Source organism: Thermobia domestica, chromosome 14 (assembly GCF_964235325.1).
Source record: "Thermobia domestica chromosome 14, izTheDome1.hap1.1, whole genome shotgun sequence".
Classification (NCBI taxonomy): Eukaryota; Metazoa; Arthropoda; class Insecta; order Zygentoma; family Lepismatidae; genus Thermobia; species Thermobia domestica.
Window position 1 is genome coordinate 54,338,000 of NC_137467.1, and position 20,114 is coordinate 54,358,113.

General features: G+C 37.2%; 1 protein-coding gene across 1 annotated transcript in view; it reads right to left on the bottom strand.

Moving 5' to 3' along the window:
• Positions 1 to 451: 451 nt before the first annotated feature.
• LOC145670602 (pyrokinin-1 receptor-like) overlaps positions 452 to 20,114 on the bottom strand; it is a 598,788-nt gene continuing 579,125 nt past the window's right edge. Inside the window, exon 2 of the mRNA XM_081739395.1 lies at positions 452 to 1,247. Within this exon, the coding sequence (XP_081595521.1) occupies positions 1,240 to 1,247 (8 nt within the window). The 3' untranslated portion in view covers positions 452 to 1,239. The remainder of the gene's footprint in view (positions 1,248 to 20,114) is intronic.

Genomic DNA, 20,114 nt, shown 5'->3' on the forward strand with positions numbered 1-20,114 from the left:
CAAAGTATTTGTAACAACGTACGACAGGAAGCATTGCAACATGCAGGGACGGACTCGTTTGAGTTGGCGGGAAGAGGTGGTGAAAGATTTTCAGTTTTCTCTCTCGCCGGACTTTTGCAGCGCTGGTAAAGAAGGCGCGCCCAGGCGATAGCCAGACGGGAGACTTTGAATTTTGCACAAAGAAGCCGTCATAAAGTTTGTGCTTCTTTCAGAAGAAGAAAAAACTAAACGTTGCCATACGTAATGCCTTCCTTTGCCTCTCTCCCTCTCCTTCTCTTCCATCCATGTCTCTAACAGTGTGTGTGGGAGAGGTTGTGTCAAAGAAAAAGGATCATTGATAAAGATTTGGCAACAATTTGGGTTCAGTTTATTACATGTCAGTTACTTTTCAAGGGAGAGAAAAACCAAACAGGACAGTATGAAAAGAAATTTCACACGAGGGCGGCATCCCTTTGTGAGCAAGTGGCTGTCTTTAGACTGAGGCTACTATACCTGTGCCACTGAGAGAACCGGACTATCCTTCGCCGTCCTCAGCCCCTTCCTAGATCTGCTTATAGCAACATGTACTGACAACTTTCGACGAGAGCATATCAGAGTACATTTTAAGTGATGGTGCAAATCAAATATGAATTTTCTAAGATGTAAAGTACTTTCTGATACACCCTGTACAGGTTAGTATTGTAAGTGATTTCTTTGGAACTGTACCAAAAATAATAACTTGAGATCATATCTACTAGGTCGAAATAGATAAAAATAAATCAAAGATTGATGGCCACTAGATTGCATAAAGTAAGGAATAAACCTCAACATTCTCGGATTAAAAAGTGTATAAATCTTGTGTTATGTCATTTCCAAGCTAAACGGCGTGACAAACATCTTGGCATTTGAAGGCGGCGCTCCAAGTTTCCTTTAAATGCTACTAGCAAATGAGAGGCCAGTGGTATTGCCACGTTTATTTTGTACACATCCACGTCTATCCCCTATCACCTGATCGCGCTATAGTATGTCTGCTTAGCCATAGCCACCCCCCTTAGCACTCGGCAACGTCGCGTCAGAGCTTGCGTTTTATTCGTTTAGCTGAAATGCCAAGATGTTTGTCACAGGCTTTAATTAGATTGACATCAAAGAAATATATTTTTTTCAGAATTAAAAGAAGGATGAATGAAAATCAATATGATATGATACTCACGGTAACTTATGGTAATATTTTCATGCAAAAAAATCAATGTAGTATAGGGATCATTTACCTGAAAAGAAAGAGAAAATAAATATTAAAGAAGTAGAACAAAAATCGACGAATTTATTCAACAATATTTATTCTAGCTGATAGAGATAGTTTGGGTCAGTGTGTCGTGGCTCAACAGGACGTGACTCACTGCAACCCATGACTAGAACCGTCGAGAGCCAGCTCGGGCCCCTGGGTTGAGTTATTATCGGGCTCGGTATAAAAACTGGCAAACTATCTCTCATATATTTATTAGTTACATTATACTAATTGCATTAAATGCATATACTAATTACATTACTAGAGTTACACTTCGTAATTTACAAAACAGCCTTCCTTGCTTTCCTGCTAGCAAATATATCACTAAAGTTTAGCTGAAGGGCTAAGGTAGACTCCATTATAAGAGTTTCAAAGTCTGATCATCTTTGTTGGGTCACCGATAACCGAAGGACATTTTTTACTCTTGGAAGTACACTAAATGATATTTCAGTGCCCGCCACAGACACTGGTAGAGTACAGAAAATACGAAAAACAATATTAACGTTCGGAAAAATATTGACAAGTTTTTGATCATGAATTGTGTTCAGCAACTGAAATGGTGTCAGAGCACCACTGAAGTTGACAGATTGAATCACCTGTAGATGAACCATTTCGTTAATGATATATCATTGCTGTATAGTTCTAACTACATTTTTACTTTTCCCTCAAGTTCATCATTGCTCAGCGTTGGAAACTTCCACAAGAAATCGAATTTCATGTTTAGATCATGTATATCATCTAACTGAAAATTTCTCCGGGGGTTCTTTCTTTCTTGTTCTTCAAGAGTTTCATCTGCTAAACGTTTCTTGATTATGCGCTTTTCTGGAAAATTTGAAGTTGTTCCTCGATCTCACAAGTTTACATACTTGCTAAATGTCTTCCCATTTACTGCGTATTAGTATTAGATATTCTCTCAAACTTGTGATATTGAAAAAAAAAAAAAATGAAATGAAATCTTTAAGTTTTACGTCCCACGATTATGCTGGTTAGGCTAAAGGAGACGGTGATAATGAGAAATGAATTAAACGGTGCAATGAAGAAAGTGGATGGAAATGGGAGAACCCTGAGAAAACCCACGGGCACGGTGTTTGTCCACCACAAAGTTCACATGGCGTGAGCTGGGATCCAACCAGGGACCCCAAGCACCGGAGGTGAACGCTCTACCACTGAGCCACCGCGCAAACTTGTGATATTGTCAACTTCAACATCCAAAGTAATTTCTCTCGCTTGCAAGACAACGTTCCTGTAGTTGATGGCTGTCAGTATTTTAAACCATATTTGATGACGTAAGTATACACTCAAACATGTTTAGGTAACTTTCAGTCCCGTTTATGTCATACAGAGTTTAGGAACTCAGTTTGAGCTTTTTCAGATCCCTCAGATCAGATTTTTCTCAGAAGGAAAATATTTTTCTTTTGACAGACGAAGTTATTTAAAGAATCCTTTTCTGTACTTTGTGCACACATTTATAGTAAAAGAATCAACAACTAATAAACAACCTACCAACCAAGCATAATAAATAAATAAACGTTAAACGATATCGAGATAAACATGTTTTTAAAAATACGGAAAATATTTGTAGCAATTTTCTCTTTAGCACAAGGGTTATAACACTTCCTGTATTCGCCAGACCCCTCAACGGTCCGTGTCCCGGGTGAAAAGCCTCTGCTCCCCCACCCTCTCGTCGGCCCTGCCCATGACCCACTCCATTTAGTGCATTGTAGACAGCGTCTTCTGTACATTGGTGAATTTATCTACGTTTTACTTTCAAGGTCTCCATTTTTTCTTCCTTTTTTTTCATTTCTTTCTATTTACTTACCTGAGATGTATATCTAAGTGAAAAAAAGAACTTCAGGCACTTTTGGATATTGATACATGCAATTGTAATAATAGCATTACAACTTACTACCTGACTTACGGGAGACAGTCGAATTTTATTTATTTTTTTAATGCGTTGGCACATTTTATCTTGATTTGAGACTTCAGATTTCATTTTATTTCCATTGAAAAGTATCTGTAATCCATCAAGGACGTAATTATATATGATAATTGAACTGAAATTCATCGTAATATGACCCATGAAAAACGCTTTACCATTTTATATCGTAAAGGTCAGATCCATCGTTAATGTAACCGAGTATTGCTTGAGCGATTGACCGTAGAAATTCAAACTCCGATTAGTGATAATTTCACAGCCTTGTTTTATTACAAGTATACACTTTTTATTCAGTTCAGAAGAAGGCGTGTAATCATGGGTCAGAGTTGATGACGATTGGTTTTGATGGGTTGTGGGTCAGAGTTGATCATGATGGGTTTTAGGTCATGGTGGGTCGTGGGTCACGGTGCGTGATGGTTCAGTAGGTCATGGGTCAAGTTTTCATTCATCCACACCATCTTTGCTAGCTGACTAACAAACTTTTTAAGTATATAATTTTACTATTTATTAATGTAATCTGTATTTAAATATAAAATGGAATGCAGAATATAAAATTATTGTAGGTCCGTCTCATGATGAAGATGCGTGTTAGGGACAAAATAAAATGGAAGACCGTATTTATACTCAGAAGAGAGGAGCTCGATCCTAGGGCAGCAAATTTCTAAGAATGAAAAGTTCTCTCCAACTCTTGAATCATCTAGAGGACAATACTAGGAATAGAAAGTTATCTGACTGTGAAGGTATATTTTGAAATTTTGATCAGCGTTTGCGATAGTACCAAAACATGCAGAATCTTATTTCCTAGTGTAATTACAGGTATTTTTGAACTTGTTTCCAAGAAAAATACTATAATACTTTCTCTTTTGTCAGTTTTTGTGTTGTTTCTGTTTATACATAACTGAACAAATAAGGGAGGACCGCACAATTGTCCTGGGCCCAGGCACGTAGCCAGGATTGCGTAAAGGGGGGGGGGTCATCACACCAGGGGCTCGATCATTCTAAACAATTTTACTGGAACATCTATTGGTTCGTTTAGTCAGGATTTCGTAACGGGGGGGAGGGGGAGTGACATGAAATTCTGAAGGCCCAGTAGCTCGATCAATCTAAACTACTACTTTACTATCAACATATATTGGTTTGTGAGGATATGTTGGTAAGTATTTTAATAAACTATGAAGAAATCTCGAGTAAAATAAAAATTATTGAAAAAGATTGTACAATATTTACGTCCTTCCTCTGTTTATTCAAATATAACAATTTTCTTTCATTATGACCTCAACTATTATTAAAAAGTACATACTCAATAATGTCTTGTAAAATATTTTGCAATATCTGCGTTCCTTTTTCTGTTGAATCAAATGTTAACAGAACTTTCTTTCCATATATATTTTTGTTTTTATTATTCCGTCAACTACTGTATGTTTCAAATGACAGGTTAAAGGAACAGCAGATTTTTTTTTTTTTTTAAATAACATGTTTGATATTCCAACGATGCGATGACGAAACATTATGATAAAAAAATATCCACGCTGTTACACAACGGCACTATGCTTTCGGAAGCTTGAAATCTCCCTGACTAGTAGCAGAAATTCTGAGAATTCCGCAACTTTTCTAGAAATTTCAAATTCCCTGACTCTTCCAGGATATCTCGCTCACCTCGCAACCATGTATTGCAAGTAATACAAATTTCCTCATAAGAAAGAGTAACCAAAAGCTTCCTGAAGTTTATTTTTAAAGCTGATCCTTCTTTTTCTAATTTCATTTTGTTTCATCCTTCCTTAATTTTTTTTTTTCATTTCTGGTCTCGAAGGGAGGGTCTGGACCCCTCGGACCCCCCTTCCTTGGCTACGTGCCTGCTGGGTCCCGGGGGCCTAAAATATTGAAATATGGATCTAAATGAAATTTTTTGAAATATTTGAGTCGAACATTCCACGATTATGCCCTTGAGGCTAAGTAGGGGAAATGATGATAATAGACAAGTGAATGTTGACGGAAGGAATGGTGTAATGAGAAAAGTGGGAGGAAACAGGAGTACACCGAGAAAATTCACGGACACGATGTTGTCCACCACAGACTGACTTTGCCGGGAATTGAACCAAGGACCCCATGCATTAGAGTTAAGCAACCAACCACAGAGCTACAGTAATGTTCCCATGGGCCTGAATGAATGCAATGATCAAATTTTAATGTAAATATAGTTTATAGTTTTGATCAGATATGGTTCAAAGTGATCATTTCGGAGAAATTGTATAGCATGCAATATTACTGATAGATTAAACTAATATGTTGATAGTGCAAACGCCTCAAAAGAGAAAGCAGGAAGACCTAGTATGAATATAAATGAAGTATAAAAGTATGTAAAAAGATAGTCCGTCTCTAAATTAATTTTTGTTTTCAATAATGGATATCGCTCATATTTTATCTATGCCAGTGCGGTAATACATTTAGTGGATATCGCTCATATTTTACCTATGCCAGTGAGGTAATATTTTTAGTAGTCTTTTTTTTTTTAATGTAATATATTGCGTCTATTATGTTCAACCAGAAAGGAACAGAATATTCGTGAGTTAAATCACAATATCGCCCGTACAACAAACACCAATATCAACGAACGAGCACAAGATGCTTAACGCCATTTTCACTTATGAAAAAAACAGTGAAGCACCGATAAACATGAACCTGGCACATAAATATTGAAGAGATATCACAAAGCAAATGCACACTATCAACACACACAATGCACAATCACTAAGGAAGAAGAAAACATTATAAAGGGTACCCTAAACGTACAGTCAGCGACAAAAGTTTTTTTTTCGTTTGATAACATTTATTTTGGGAGTAAGGATGGTATAGCTAGAACGTATAGAAAATATCTTTCTTTTTTAATTTACTGAAAACTATACTCAAGTTGTCCTTCCATTCTGAAGTTACCTACGAAACTAATTTCATCGAACGGAGAGAACTATTGTCGCTGACTGTACCATATTATTAACAGTATTGAGAAATAAGCCCGTATCCAGGGGGTCTAGGGGGCTGCCCCCCTTAAATTTTTACTGCCCCCCTAAAATTTTCACAGCAGGCTTGCAAATGAACCATAATATGGTTGGACCGGCCAGCCTAACTTCTACTGCCCCCCCCCCCTATACTTTTGGGCTGGCTACAGGCCTGTTGAGAAATATTGTTACCGAAAGAAGCACCACGATATTGACGGATTGACATGCGATATTGAACATCTAGAAATTCTAAAATCCAATCATCAATACCGTGATTTGTTGGGGAACATTGACGATAATATTGAAAAAAAAGTATGTAAACGTCAATATTATTGTGTATACCGCTGGAAAGTGGTCAGTTTCCTTCAACTTGTTTGCTGTCTTCACCATAGATAACATGCCTGGTGCAAGTGGAAATATTTTTAACTGAGGAAGTCTGTGAAATAAACAGTGGTTAAGGTGGCACCCAACAGTTAATGGAGTTTTTAGAGCTGTACGAAACACTGTCACAACCAGTATACTTAGTGGCGTATTTACGATTTTGTTTCGCGGGGGGGGGGGCTTTGCTAACTTTATTCCTAGAAATGTGAAAATTCTACAAGATATTTCATTTACTTTAATATAGAAAATAAAATTTCGGGGGAGAGGACTTCAGCCCGGAAGCCCTCCTTAAATACCCCACTGTGAGTATGTATTCAACATTTGTCCCGCAGGGGATGAATTTCACCCATACACACACACCCAGCCATCTCTCCCTTTCTCTTTATTATATAAAATATTCTCTAATATTAAATACCTCTGTGTGTATCATTCTTATTGGCTTCGTTTTACAAATACTGTTTATAGATGCTTTTAGGTGAAACTAGTTGATTACTCTGATGAATGTGACACTGAAATGTCATAACAAGGATGCTATTCACGGAATTCCAGAACATTTGGAGACTTTCCATCCCCTTCAAGCTTCTTTTGGGCTTGCTCCTGGCAAAAAAAAAAAAAAAAAAAAAAAAAAAAAGAAAAAAAAAGAAAAAAGAAAGAAAGAAAAAGAAAGAATGTCATTTTCGTATGAATAGACAAATATTTCAAGAAACGTATGTGATAAAATAGTATCAGTGACAAATGACTCCGGGTAGCCTGGTCGCTAACACTCTCGCCTTTGGTGCAAGCGATTCCGAGTTCAATTTCCTCTGTGGACACTCGGTTGGAAGGTGTAAAAGCCTCTTCGGGCCTGAGTGAGATATTTCCTGTGTTTCCCTAATTCATACCAGGGAAATCATGGGATGGTACCTAACTTAATGACTCCGTGAATTTTTGCACGGTACAATTTCACACGGTGCAGATTATCGAGCAATTTCACACGGTTCTGTTAATCATTCTGCAGGTGTCGTGCATTTTCAGACGGTCCACCTGTCAATCACGTGGACACTATAGGGGGAGGGATGACCGCTTTCACTATAGGGAGAGGAATGACACAGAATAAATGTGAACTAAGTAAGAACAGTAAAAAGGCAAACAGAAGCTTAAATACTAACAATTGCAATTAATACTAGAAAAGCTAGGAAAAGGACAATAAATGAGCAAACACGAGAAAAATAATTACAAAAAATAATAAAGTTAATAACGAAAATAATAGCACATTAAACTAGATTAAAATAAAAAAAATAAAAAGGATAATCTGAAAACAGACTAATATGTGTTGCTGATGTCACTCCAGTATTTTCGGAAATTGATATCGTTTTTACAGGTCAATTTTCAAGGCATTCTGCGCCTAAGGTGGTAAAAAGCTGTAATTTCAGAAATTAATGTATGTCAACAATAAAGTCATTCTCAACAATAATGAATATAATAAGCATTTTGTTACCTTGGTATCTTGAAATAAGCTTGAAGATGGTACCTCGTTTTTTACAGTACGACGCATTGGAAAGAGACGGACTAATTATGTGTTTTGCTTACGAGGGTTTTGAATCCAGCACCGAGGGACAGCGAGCAATGGTTTTCTGACGAAACTTTTAAGAGTTGCTGCAAGTATTTTTCTCAATTTGTACACCATATATGCAGATATAGGAAGCGCACACGATAATACTTTGGTTATACAAGTCTTATGTGCACTGCTGCCAGATAAAACAGAACGAACATATACGCAACTGTTTATATTTCTTAAAATGTGGTCTGGCCAGAACAAACCTCGACTGTTGAAAGTGGATTTTAAGTATACAGAATCAACGTATTGCGTGTGGTGTTTCAGTCTGTATTTCAACCCTTCGCCAGATGCTCTGGTTGAAATGGTACACTGTAAATTGTATGGTGTAATGAAACACCCCAAAGTACCCTTTTTAGGTGTGATGTAGCACCTATGAGGTGTTTTTGTGAATAAAACTCCCTTAGGTGTCACGTATACACCCTTTCGGTGTTCAAGTTCCACATACAGGTGTAAGGCAAGCATAAGGTTTTACTTTACACCCTTTGAAAAGGGTGTAAAGTTAGTAGGCTAGTATGTAAACGATTACGCAGAGGTGTAAACTGCTCAATCAGGAAGTTCACATTAGTCGTTTTATTACTCTGGTAAGTATATATTATAGTCAGGTATGCAAATATAGTATTCTTTTCAAATATAAATATTTTTAACGTTGGTCTTCAAACGAAATATAGGACAAGTGTAAATAATAGATTGCGGTGTAAGAAATTAGTATGAAAGGTTGATTCACGTAGTGCCGGAAACTGACTTGAATTACATATTTTTTTGTATCATACGCGCTTTTGGAAAGAAATACAACATTACAGGTAAAATATAGCATTTGATAATGTTAGTACCATTGTGATTAACATTTTTATTATTTAAGATTGTAACCAGTTAAGAAATGTTTAAGAACGTTACCGGTATATTGAAACAACTCTTGCATGGTGCATTCAAAGCTGGAATAGGGGATACGGACAAAATCTCGCGGCCGAAACATCGCCGCCCAAAATCTCGCCGGCCAAAACCTCGCGGGACAAAATCTCGCCGGGCCAAAACCTCGCCGCCCAAAACCTCGCGTTGCCAAAACCTCGCGGGACAAAATCTCGCCGGGCCAAAACCTCGCCGGCCAAAACCTCGCGGGACAAAATCTCGCCGGGCCAAAACCTCGCGTTGCCAAAACCTCGCGTTGCCAAAACCTTGCCACCCAAAACATCGTGTGGGCAAAACCTCGCCGCGAATGAAACTTTTCTTTAAAATTTACCCAATGAGTTTCTTAATATGCAATTTCACATTACAAATAATAATAATAATAATAATAATAATAATAATAAGAAGAAGAAGAAGAAGAAGAAGAAGAAGATACAAAACATCGTGTGCGTGGGCTTTCTCGGGTTATTACCGTTTCCTCCCACTTTCTTTATTCGATCATTTCCTTCATCCTGGTCATCTACGTCTCCTTTAACCTACAGGACATAATCAAGGGACGTCGTAAAAACTCATATATTATTTCATACTTTCATAAATATTATTAGGTTTTGTTAAAATTTTAAGTTTTTGGATGTTCCAAAGTTCACGAAACTAACCCCGTTAGTTGTCATTATTTTTCTTATGCAGACTTTCTTTCCCTATAACCAGTTTAAAAACATCCTGTCGCCCTACCTTCACATTGAAATCCTCTAATACAGAAATAGAATTTTCATATGGTATCGCGCGACTTAGTCAAATACCCGTCATATTTCTTCTGAAACAGCCTCTTTTATACCGTCATCCTTATCATCTGTTGGAACATTTCCATTTTGGTCAGGCGAAATTTTGGATATGGCGATTTTTAGGGGCGCGAGGTTTTGGAAGACGAGGTTTTGGCCAGGCGAGGTTTTGGCCCCGCGAGATTTTGCCCCGCGACGTTTTGGGCGGCGAGGTTTTGGCCAAGCGAGATTTTGTCCCGCGAGGTTTTGAGCGGCGAGGTTTTGGCCAGGCGGGATTTCGGCCAGGCGAGATTTTGTCCCGCGAGGTTTTGGGAGGCGAGGTTTTGGCCAGGCGAGGTTTCGGCCCGGCGAGATTTTGGGCTGCGAGGTTTTGGGAGGCGAGGTTTTGGTCAGGCGAGGTTTTGGTCCGCGAGGTTGTCGCCGCGAGGTTTTGTACCCAAACCCTGGAATAGACGTTGTTATATTTAATTTGCAAAGCTTGGAACACGAGATGCACTTTTCTCTGCTTTGAACCTTGAGCACAACGACTACAATGGGATGGTTCTATATTGCTGTTAAACCAACATCTTTCATACATGACTTCGCTTGGTATTACTGCCAAATAACATATCTGTAACACTGGGTAGAACATTGCCACAGGTAGGCTTATTATTTCAGGTAGCAAGTTTAGTAGGCAAGGTTCTGGAACACAGGTCCCCCTTCCCACTGAGTTGTAATAAAGGCTGAAAACAACGTATCCTGCGGGGCTCTAACCCGCCTTCACTCGCTAACGCTCGCTCTGCAACGTACTTGTATGTTAGTGTATAACATGAAATGCGTATTTTTTCTATCATTTTCTGTGAATTTCTGCGTCGATAAAAACAGTGGTGACGAAACTAAATACCGGGAGGGAAGAGTTTCACTCTGCAGTGTATCTAACTATTTTTAAAGGTTGCAGTTTAGGCCTACATGTTATAAGTAGCCCAATCTGTTTGCGTTTAATAAAGAACGTCATAAATTATATAGTTGTTATTAAATGGAGGAATGGTTCATCATTCCTGTAGTAATGCAGAACTATTGTGTATGATGACATATTAAGGAAATTATCAATTTAAGAACAACGTAAAACTTACGTAAGTGAGATACTACCATGTATTAAGCACCTTGCGGGTTTACGTTTGACGCACCAATCGAAATAATTGTTGAAAAATTTTTTCACCAATTTCCTAAAAGATTTGTGCTGGGCGACATGAAAATATCTCAATTTGCGCAGATAAAATTCAAGGAGGCCACCAGAAATAATTGTTGAAAGATTACAATTCTTTTTCGATTTGCTTATAAATACAGTTTCCGGATGTATAGCACAAGAACTACAATGCAAAAGCATAAACCAACCTGTGATAGGTGGTCACTAAAAAGCACGAATGCTATGTAATCGAGTTAGGGTAGGGTGAAACTGGTGTGCCTGCGCGGATGTGTACGAAGGGAGCAGGCGCGTCAGTGCTGGTGTGTATACGCGTAAGCGAAGATAGTGAAAAAGAAATGGATTTTGGCAAATATATGAATTTCAATAGCAATTATTATGGTTTCATACTAGTAACGTTCCACTTGCAAACATAAAATGCTGCTTCTGTACATTGTGCAGAATACACCGCAAGTGGAAAATAACATTTAATGGAGTAATCTCTCATATGCACTCACTTATTTTATCCACCTCAAGACCCTTGTAATGATTGTACACTAGTACCCCTACATTTGTAAACCTAAACTACAGCTGTATTACTTTGCATAAAATTTTGTCGCCTACAGAAGTATGTTCCTTATAAATATATCTTTTCATACAAAGTATTAAATTTTACCTGTAAATCTTTCAAAATGTGGTGCGCCAAAACTACACCACTATCTAAAGCAGATTGGGTAAAAAAAGATATTTCGTTTTATTCGAGTTCATTATAAAACAGGAGCAACCCGTAAAACACAGCACCGACGATATCAATGACTAAAAGATTGCTTTAGTGTTTGATAACTTAGAGACTTACATAATATCTTGTAACTGTACGTTTAAATCAATTTAAGGCTAACTATGCTTGAGTTTGTTTTAAGTATACATTTATCGGTTAACAAATTATTTTCTCTTGTTTTAGCCAGGGAAGAATTCAGATACGTTTCCACTTGAGAACTGTGGAAGTCCTCGCCGTTGGACTATCGGCTAGCGCATGTGCCTCTGCTGTACGTGGTTCTGGGTTGAATTCCAAGTGAGAACCAAAACTTAATTTTAGAATCCTTTACCTGCTAAACATCTGTCTTCTCCATCATAAAGAGCATAAGCGTGGGAAGTTAAACTAACGAATTTTCATTACATTTTTTTCTATGAATGTGAATTCTTTGGGGGAAAAGGAGGTGAAGAAGAAATTTTCCTTTATTTTTTAAAAAAAGGCTATGGGATTGGATAGCTTGTCTTTCGGGATTGACTAGTGAAACTTGATTATAGTACATCTTTCTTTTAGGATTATTATTGAAATCCAGCATTTTGGTAAATATGGAATAAAAGTATTGATAAAACATCAGAGTGTGGATAGTGTAAGGGTAAGTGTAGTTGCTTCAACACATAATAAATTTACAATTTCTTTCAGATTCTGTGTCTCAAATGGAAATAATTAATTTTATTGTTTTAACATACAATATAATTTTTAAACTTGGGAACCTAATGTTATCTTTGTGTCTGTAATACGTATTAATTTGTCGATTGATTTCAGAGGACTAAGTTTAACCCATAAGCACAATTTGACTATAGTTCAAACATATCAGACGTAAGATCGTCTTTAATAAAATCTCACCTCTCCCTCCTCTACCTGAAAAGCCCTGTATTGTTTTCCACATATGAAATTCAAAGACAAAGACAATCGTCATCAACCAATTTTTTTTTTTTTCAAGTTTAAGTATTAAACTGTGCTTCGTATGGTTGTAAAAGGTTGGGTGCCTTTTTGTTGTTGTTGTTGTTGTTGTTAATCTTGAATTTAGGCACCTAATATTGGCACTCATCTTCTTCATGAATTGGTGTAAGAAGAGTCCGCGTGATTTGTGGCAAATTGTTTCATCACCGGTATCTTTGAGCACTGAGGTAAGAGTGGAAGACAAACTTCGTTCTTCTCAAGCTTGATACTTTAAAAAACTTATGCAAGCCGTTTTGTTATTGAAATACTCTAATAGAATAAGAAATAAGAATCGAGTCTCAACGTTATGCTTTATGCAAAATAGATGAGTTCGCGGTGGCTCAGTGGCAATGCGTTCACTTCCGGTACTTGGAGTCCCTGGTTCGATCCCAGGTCGCGCCGTGTAGACTTTGTGGTGGACAAACACCGTGCTCGTGGGTTTTCTCAGAGTTGTCCCATCTCCTTTAGCCTAACCGGTATAAGCGTGGTACGTAAAACTGAAAGATTTCATTTCTATGCAAAACGGAGTTAGGGAAAACTATCACCACTGTTTTAATTCAAAAAGTATATGGCTACTCCAAGAAATCTGAAATGCTTTCAAAACCTACGGGGGACGCTGGGGCAAAACTTCTTACATCCATGCGTTGTATTTTCCTTTTTAATGATGATACACTTTGTTTCTGTTTTTCTATCCGTTTCACTGTTTCGCATTTAGAGGATTGGCCATAGACTTTAACGAAAACTGTGTTGAGATTTTGATCTTCCACCAGTTGGCTACAGGATTAGCGTAGAGACTCGAGGCGGCATTTAGATATTGGAAACAAGTTAGTTGTTCTGAGATTTTCCCTCTGATTTTAAAATAGCCACAGTTATCTTCGCGGTAGCTTTTTCTTTCATCCTGTAGTCTTCGCAGCTTTTCTTCAAATTCTCTAACATTGCATTAATTTTGATTTTAGATTCCGGGAATTGTTCCATCTTTTCTCTTTTAACAATACCTTGCAAACGATGGCTCCTCTTGTCATTTGAAAATTCTATAGTTGAACCTTGCCTGGGACAATCCGCGGAACTCTGGGGCAAATTTTGTTACCTCGATACGTTTTACGGTATAGAAATGAAGAAATACGTATATTCTCGTTTTGACATCTCTTTTACGGGATGGCAGCGGACTTCATGCCCACCCTGTATATTTAAGCACAGTTAGCTTTGGCTTCTCTCTGAAATAATAAGCATCTAGGCAAGCAGATATATATAGTTTGATATCGATTGGTTTGTTTAGGCTTAACACCCTTATTTGACCGCGGGTTGGGGAAAGGGAACTTACTGCTTAAATACCATCTGATCCCAGTTTTCACTTTAGAAATTTTGTAGCCCACCGGGTTTCGAATCCGGAATCTTCTGACTAAAATTCGAAAATTAGATACAATCAACGTAGACGGATTGACTTTCAGATATAGAGAAATGTGAGCCTGAAGCTTACACTATTTGTTGCCCTAGTTTTTGGTATAAACTATTTAAAAAGAGTTTAAACCTGTGATGGCTAACTTCTCAGGACTACGGGACCACGGGGTGCATATTTCGAATCTCGAAGGCCGCAGCCCTGTTTCAGCTTTTAGTGTCTCTTTTATTTATTTCATCGAACAAATAAGGGAATCACTTTTGATTGCGGTGGTTGAACAAACTATTTGCGCGGCGTAAGACTTTCTTTGGAAATAAAAGAAGCCGTGTCGGTTTTCCGTAACCTCGGGGAAAAATAGAAGCTATACCAGGTTAAAATACCTTGCTGGTTTCATCAAGAATTCAAGCTGGAATTATTATGGAAGCTTGCTGGGTTTTGCTGAATATGCTCGATGCAACAGCAGGTTCCAAAGCCGACAGACATCCTGGAAAATTTTACTGTATTAAGCTGGTTCAGCAAAGATCTTCCAGCATATATTTAAACCTGTGTAGTTAATAAAACGACAAATGCTAAATCTAAAATTGTCAGAGATAATAAAAATGTTAAAAACCTTCATAAGTTAATATTTATGCAGGTTCCTAGTGGCCAGGAAAGTCAGGGAAAATGACTTGAAATCAGGGAAAGTTTATAAAACATATTTTTTCTAACATTAATTGTAGCTACGCCAATTTCGGCTTAGCAACCATTAATGATCACAGTATGGAACGTTACTCAGATTTATATGGGTGGTAAGTGGAATGTAAGTATGAGCAATTGATTACTGTTTGTCTCTAAATGTTCTCATATATAAATATTCACCGTTATTTATTCCTTATTTATGTATCGTTATCCAACACTTGCCATGAAAGTCAGGGACTATTCTACCAAATGTCAGGAAGGTCACGGATAAATAGTACTATTTATTTGAAGTACTATTTATCCAGCGTAGAAAGTGTGGCTTATTAAATCACTTAAGAAGGCATATATATATATATCTTTTTTTGGGGGGGACCTCGCCATGACCGCCATTTTGTTTTCCGTTCTGTGTGCACCATCTATATTTATAAAGTTCAAAGAATTTCTCGATAGCTTCGGCAATTTGTTTGCAATGTAAGTACTATTTTACCTGAATTTTAACCTGTTCTGTTTAAGAAATGGATGTTTCGAAATTGTGCGGTACGTGCCCAAGGAAAGAGCTTGACGAACCAACAGTAAATTTCATTGGTTCATCATAGCTCTGGGGAATCCCTTGCGCACGCATCGCACAGTTTTGAAACGTATTTTCAAAATAAAACATTTATGATTTTGTAAGTGATTTGTTAAGCTGCACTTCTTTCTATGTTGGATGATATTTGAAATATAGGCCTCTAAAATTCATTTCCCACCCTTTTATAAGCATATATCTCTGAAACGTAGATTTTGTTCAAAGTTCAAGAACAGTTTTTAATTATTATTATTATTATTATTATTATTATTTTGCTTGTTTTCACATCCAGTATCTAACATTCATTTTTTGTATACGTATTAATGTAACACCCTGTATACACCTGAAAACTTGTAAATTGTGACAAGGAAAAGGCAGAAAATTTCCGGTCGCCACAAAAGTGGGAATCCTGTCATATTTCCTTGTAGGTTACTAATATATTTCTTCTATAGTTTGTATTCCATGTATGTAAATGTAATGTTTAGTTAAGTGAAATAAACGAAATAACTTTATGTATAACAAAATTTTTTCTTGATTTTGTTAAAAGTGTACAACTTGTAGAATAGTAAATGATGTACGTTCATTATATGTATTTTCACTTGTAATCAAGACTTTGTCAAAGTGTAATGTAATATGTTCCCACCGAAGGTGTAAGATATCACCTTTCAGGTGCTTCCCCTTCCCGCAGGTATGTGCTATTTGCATAACGTTACCTGCAGTGTACTGTGTTGATTTGTATATTGCTTTACATGCAGTGCACACGATAAGGCGTGGAGGCCTGTAGTCTCTAAAAAATTGGGTGCAATTGGCGGATTTGATCAAGAGTAGTATACGTGAAAGGTTATGCAACTTTTTATATGTACCTGCTGGCTACATGATTTCGCATGATGGACTAGTGCTTCAAATTTTGTTTTCTTCTTCGTGTTTGAGGAAAAACACACCAACAAGTAAAGACAAAGTGAAAACAGCCCATCATGAGAAATGATGTAGTCAGTAGTTCGACCTGAAAATTTGCATAAGCTTTCATGCATGCTACTCTTGATTAAATCTGCCAATTGAACGCAATTTTTAGAGACTACCGGCCTCCACGCCTTATCATGTGCACTGCATGTAAAGCAATATACAGATAAACACAATACATTGCAGGTAACGTTATGCAACCAGCATTCACCTGTACGAAGGGGGAGCACCTGAAAGGTGATATCTTACACCTTCGGTGGGAGCACATCCCATTACACCTTTCGCGTGGAAGCATTTACACCCTAAGGTGTAACTAGGGTGAAACAAGAAAAAATTGTTTCACCCTAAGGTGTAATGTTACACCTTCCTCTTCAGTTACACCTTCCAACTTGTCAATTACACCTCAAAGGTGGCAGCATTTAGGTTCTACCTAAGGGTGTAAGTGAAGGCAGTGAAGTTACTCCTCAAAGGTGTTTGTTTACACCCAAGGGGTGATAGTTTGGCGGCAAAATTTGCAGGTTCGTTACACTTATAAGTGTTAGGTAGCACCTTACAAGTGTTAGTTAACACTTTTGGGTGCAACCTTACACCACGTGGGTGTAGTTGTGCGAACTCGATACTGTACACCTTTGGGGTGTAACAAATCAGCCGGTGGAAATTTTACACCCTTCACTTACACCTTGAGGTGGAACCTAAATGCTGTCACCTTTTTGGTGTAAAGTTACACCTTTTTGATTTACAGTGTAGAGTATAAAACCTCGTCGAAGAATACCTCCAGAGTGGAGATGTACGCCATCATGTTCATATGTATAGTGCATTAGCATTTAAATTATCAAGCAGGATTGATGAAAATTGGCTTATCGTCATGAAGAACTGCCCATCTGGCCAGAAAATCGAAGAGTTCATCGATTATTTCATTGAACAATAGATGAACAATCCAAACATTACAAGAGAAATAAGGAACTACAATGGTCAAATTCAGAGAACAAACAACCCAGTGGAGAGATGGTACAGATCGACGTATATAACATATAGCTGACGCATACAACACACGTATACATCAAAGAAGATTGAGTTGATATTTCGATCCATCACTATTTTGCACAGGCTTATTGTAGAGAGTCGAGACTTGATTTATCTTCTTTCATTTAACACCAACTTTCATACGATATGTAATTTCTACCCCTTCCCATTTAAAAATTTTGAATGGGACCCTGGGACAATTTATTTTACTTTGATGTGTTGTACTTTTGAAATGATGAAGGACATGTTTTTCTGTTTTCATATCTGTCTCACAATTTCAGATTTTTCGGGATTGGAACGGACTTTATGAATACGATTAAAGATTTTAATAAAAATAAGTAAAGTACTGCCCCCAAGCGGAATGCACGAGATCTCCCCAATTTTGGTAACCGATTTTGATCTTACCTTGACCCAAGTTTTCAAGAAATATATACATCACCCCATTTTGTGGGGTAAGGTTCAAGTACATCCCTAGTAAGAGAAAAAAATTGGAACGGACATATAACAATGAGAACGCATAAGCCATCTTGTATGCCCACACAAACCACAGAGACAGATATACTTTTTCTGTATGCGTATGTTTTCTATTTAATCCAGGCTCTGTCCATAAGAGCTGTAGAAAAGTCGGGGATGACAGCAGATCTCTTCAGAACCTGTTAGAGGGTGATCAATTAATGAAAAAAATCGAAGGTAACACTTCCGCAACCGGGGCCTTCATTGTGAAATTCAATATTCAAAATGGCGCCCGCGCGCAAGTACCAAATTATATTTGAACTGAAATATCTTCTCACAGAAACAAGTTAGAAACTTCGTTTTCGAACCAAATTAAAGATAATTGATAGTAGAAGTAAGAAAACTAAGTATATTGTTTACATGTTGCCGCCATATTTAAAAATAACGGTTATTTGGGACAAAAATTAGTTTTTCTCGTTTCTCTTTTTTCATTTCCTGACAAATAACTATGAAGTTATTAAAATATGAAAACGCAGCCCAAAGTAATTAAAGGAGCATAACCTTAGATTTCTATCGTTACCAATATCTTTACTAGATCTTAAAAAATGACGGAGCTATTGAAATTTAAGTGGCGCAAGGTGTAGCGTTTTTTGGACTGTTTAATAACACTCACTACGCGCAAAACTTTCAAAGCTATTATTTTTCAACAAATTTAAATAGTCCATTCATTTTATCGATATATTAAAGGTAATAGGTTGCTGTGTCGTAGGAAATGAAATAATACTATTATTGCATTTGTCAAATATTATTATTAACATGTTTGTTCATATAATATGTAGCTAATGTAATTATTATATTTTTTATTTTGCAGACTTTGATGTCATGAGAATTTATTTTAATTTGATGGTAATATCATGTGCTTGTGAGAGCTAGTAATATTTAACTAAGTTTTCTACACTTTCAAGAATTTTACGAATATATGACTTTAGCTGTGGCTTAGAGAATATTTACACGTTTCTTTTCAGAGCATAATGTAAAATTACAGACACCCAACATGAAACACTCATGTAATTTTTGGAACAATTGAAGAGGCAGTGACAGATGTAGCAGGAGTTGCACCATTTTCAAGCAGTAATTCACTCAGATACATTTCAAAGACGATAAACTTTGCTTTTGTGCAGAAGTAGTCTTTTAAGACATCTTGAATTTGAATTTTGTTTTCCGAGAAAGCCCAAAATCTTTCAATTTGCCCCGGTAGGAATGTGTACATGACAGATTAGTTAGTAGTATAGGTGAGGCAGTTACCCTTTGCTGTCTTTCCACATTTTTAACCGAGGTGATTAGATAGTTACATAAAATCCTTGCGGGTGCGTGTTTAACCATTGCTGAAGCTCCTGAAGAATAAATCAAACAGATCAGCAAATGTTTGTAAACCTTTCACTTGAGTTTTACGAAGTTGGTTCATAACATCAGCAATAATTGCTGTATTCATTGATGAATGTCCTTCGAAAACGTACTCAGACGGTTCCAACAACTTTTGCAAAGTAGACAAGTAGACTACTTTATTTGCTTGACGAAACAGTGGAAGTTTTCGTCTGTGAATGGTCTTCGACAACGGAGTTGTTTTGTACAAAAATTGCCCGTTTCGGAATGCCACATAAGCTTTATGGTAATTCAGGATTTCTTCTGCATTATAATCTGGTACAACTTCATGCGACATGAAATGGTACAACTTCACAGGACTGTGAACTTTGTACGGGATTTCCCTGCACTCCATAAAATTCTACCATTCTGTTAACAGAGTTACGAACTTCATCAAGTACATTACTTAGGAACTCATGGTCTGTTTGTGATATACCAAGAATCTGACTGAAGATTTGATGTGTCGAAAGAACTTTGTGGTACGACAGTTCTCACTCCGTAATATAATTCTTTCTGCGCGTCTGACCCATAATTCCTTCCGATGATTTCTTAGATCTATTTATAATCTGTTCAAGTATCATATCAGCACCAACTGCGCTAAATACATTGTTCGTTCTTCCGACTACGAAGTGACCATTCATGAACTGAGCATTTATTTCCGGGTGTTGAGTCTCCAAATTTCTAATTTTTTCGAGATAGAGGGACGCGCACCACAGGAAATTGATTCAATTGAATGCCATGAATACCGGAAGCAACTGCTGTACAATATACAGATGCAGCGGCCAGTATCCTTCTCGGTCAGCTCTTATAAGGATTTTCAGCAGAATAAAAGATGTAAAAACTGTTCAAGGC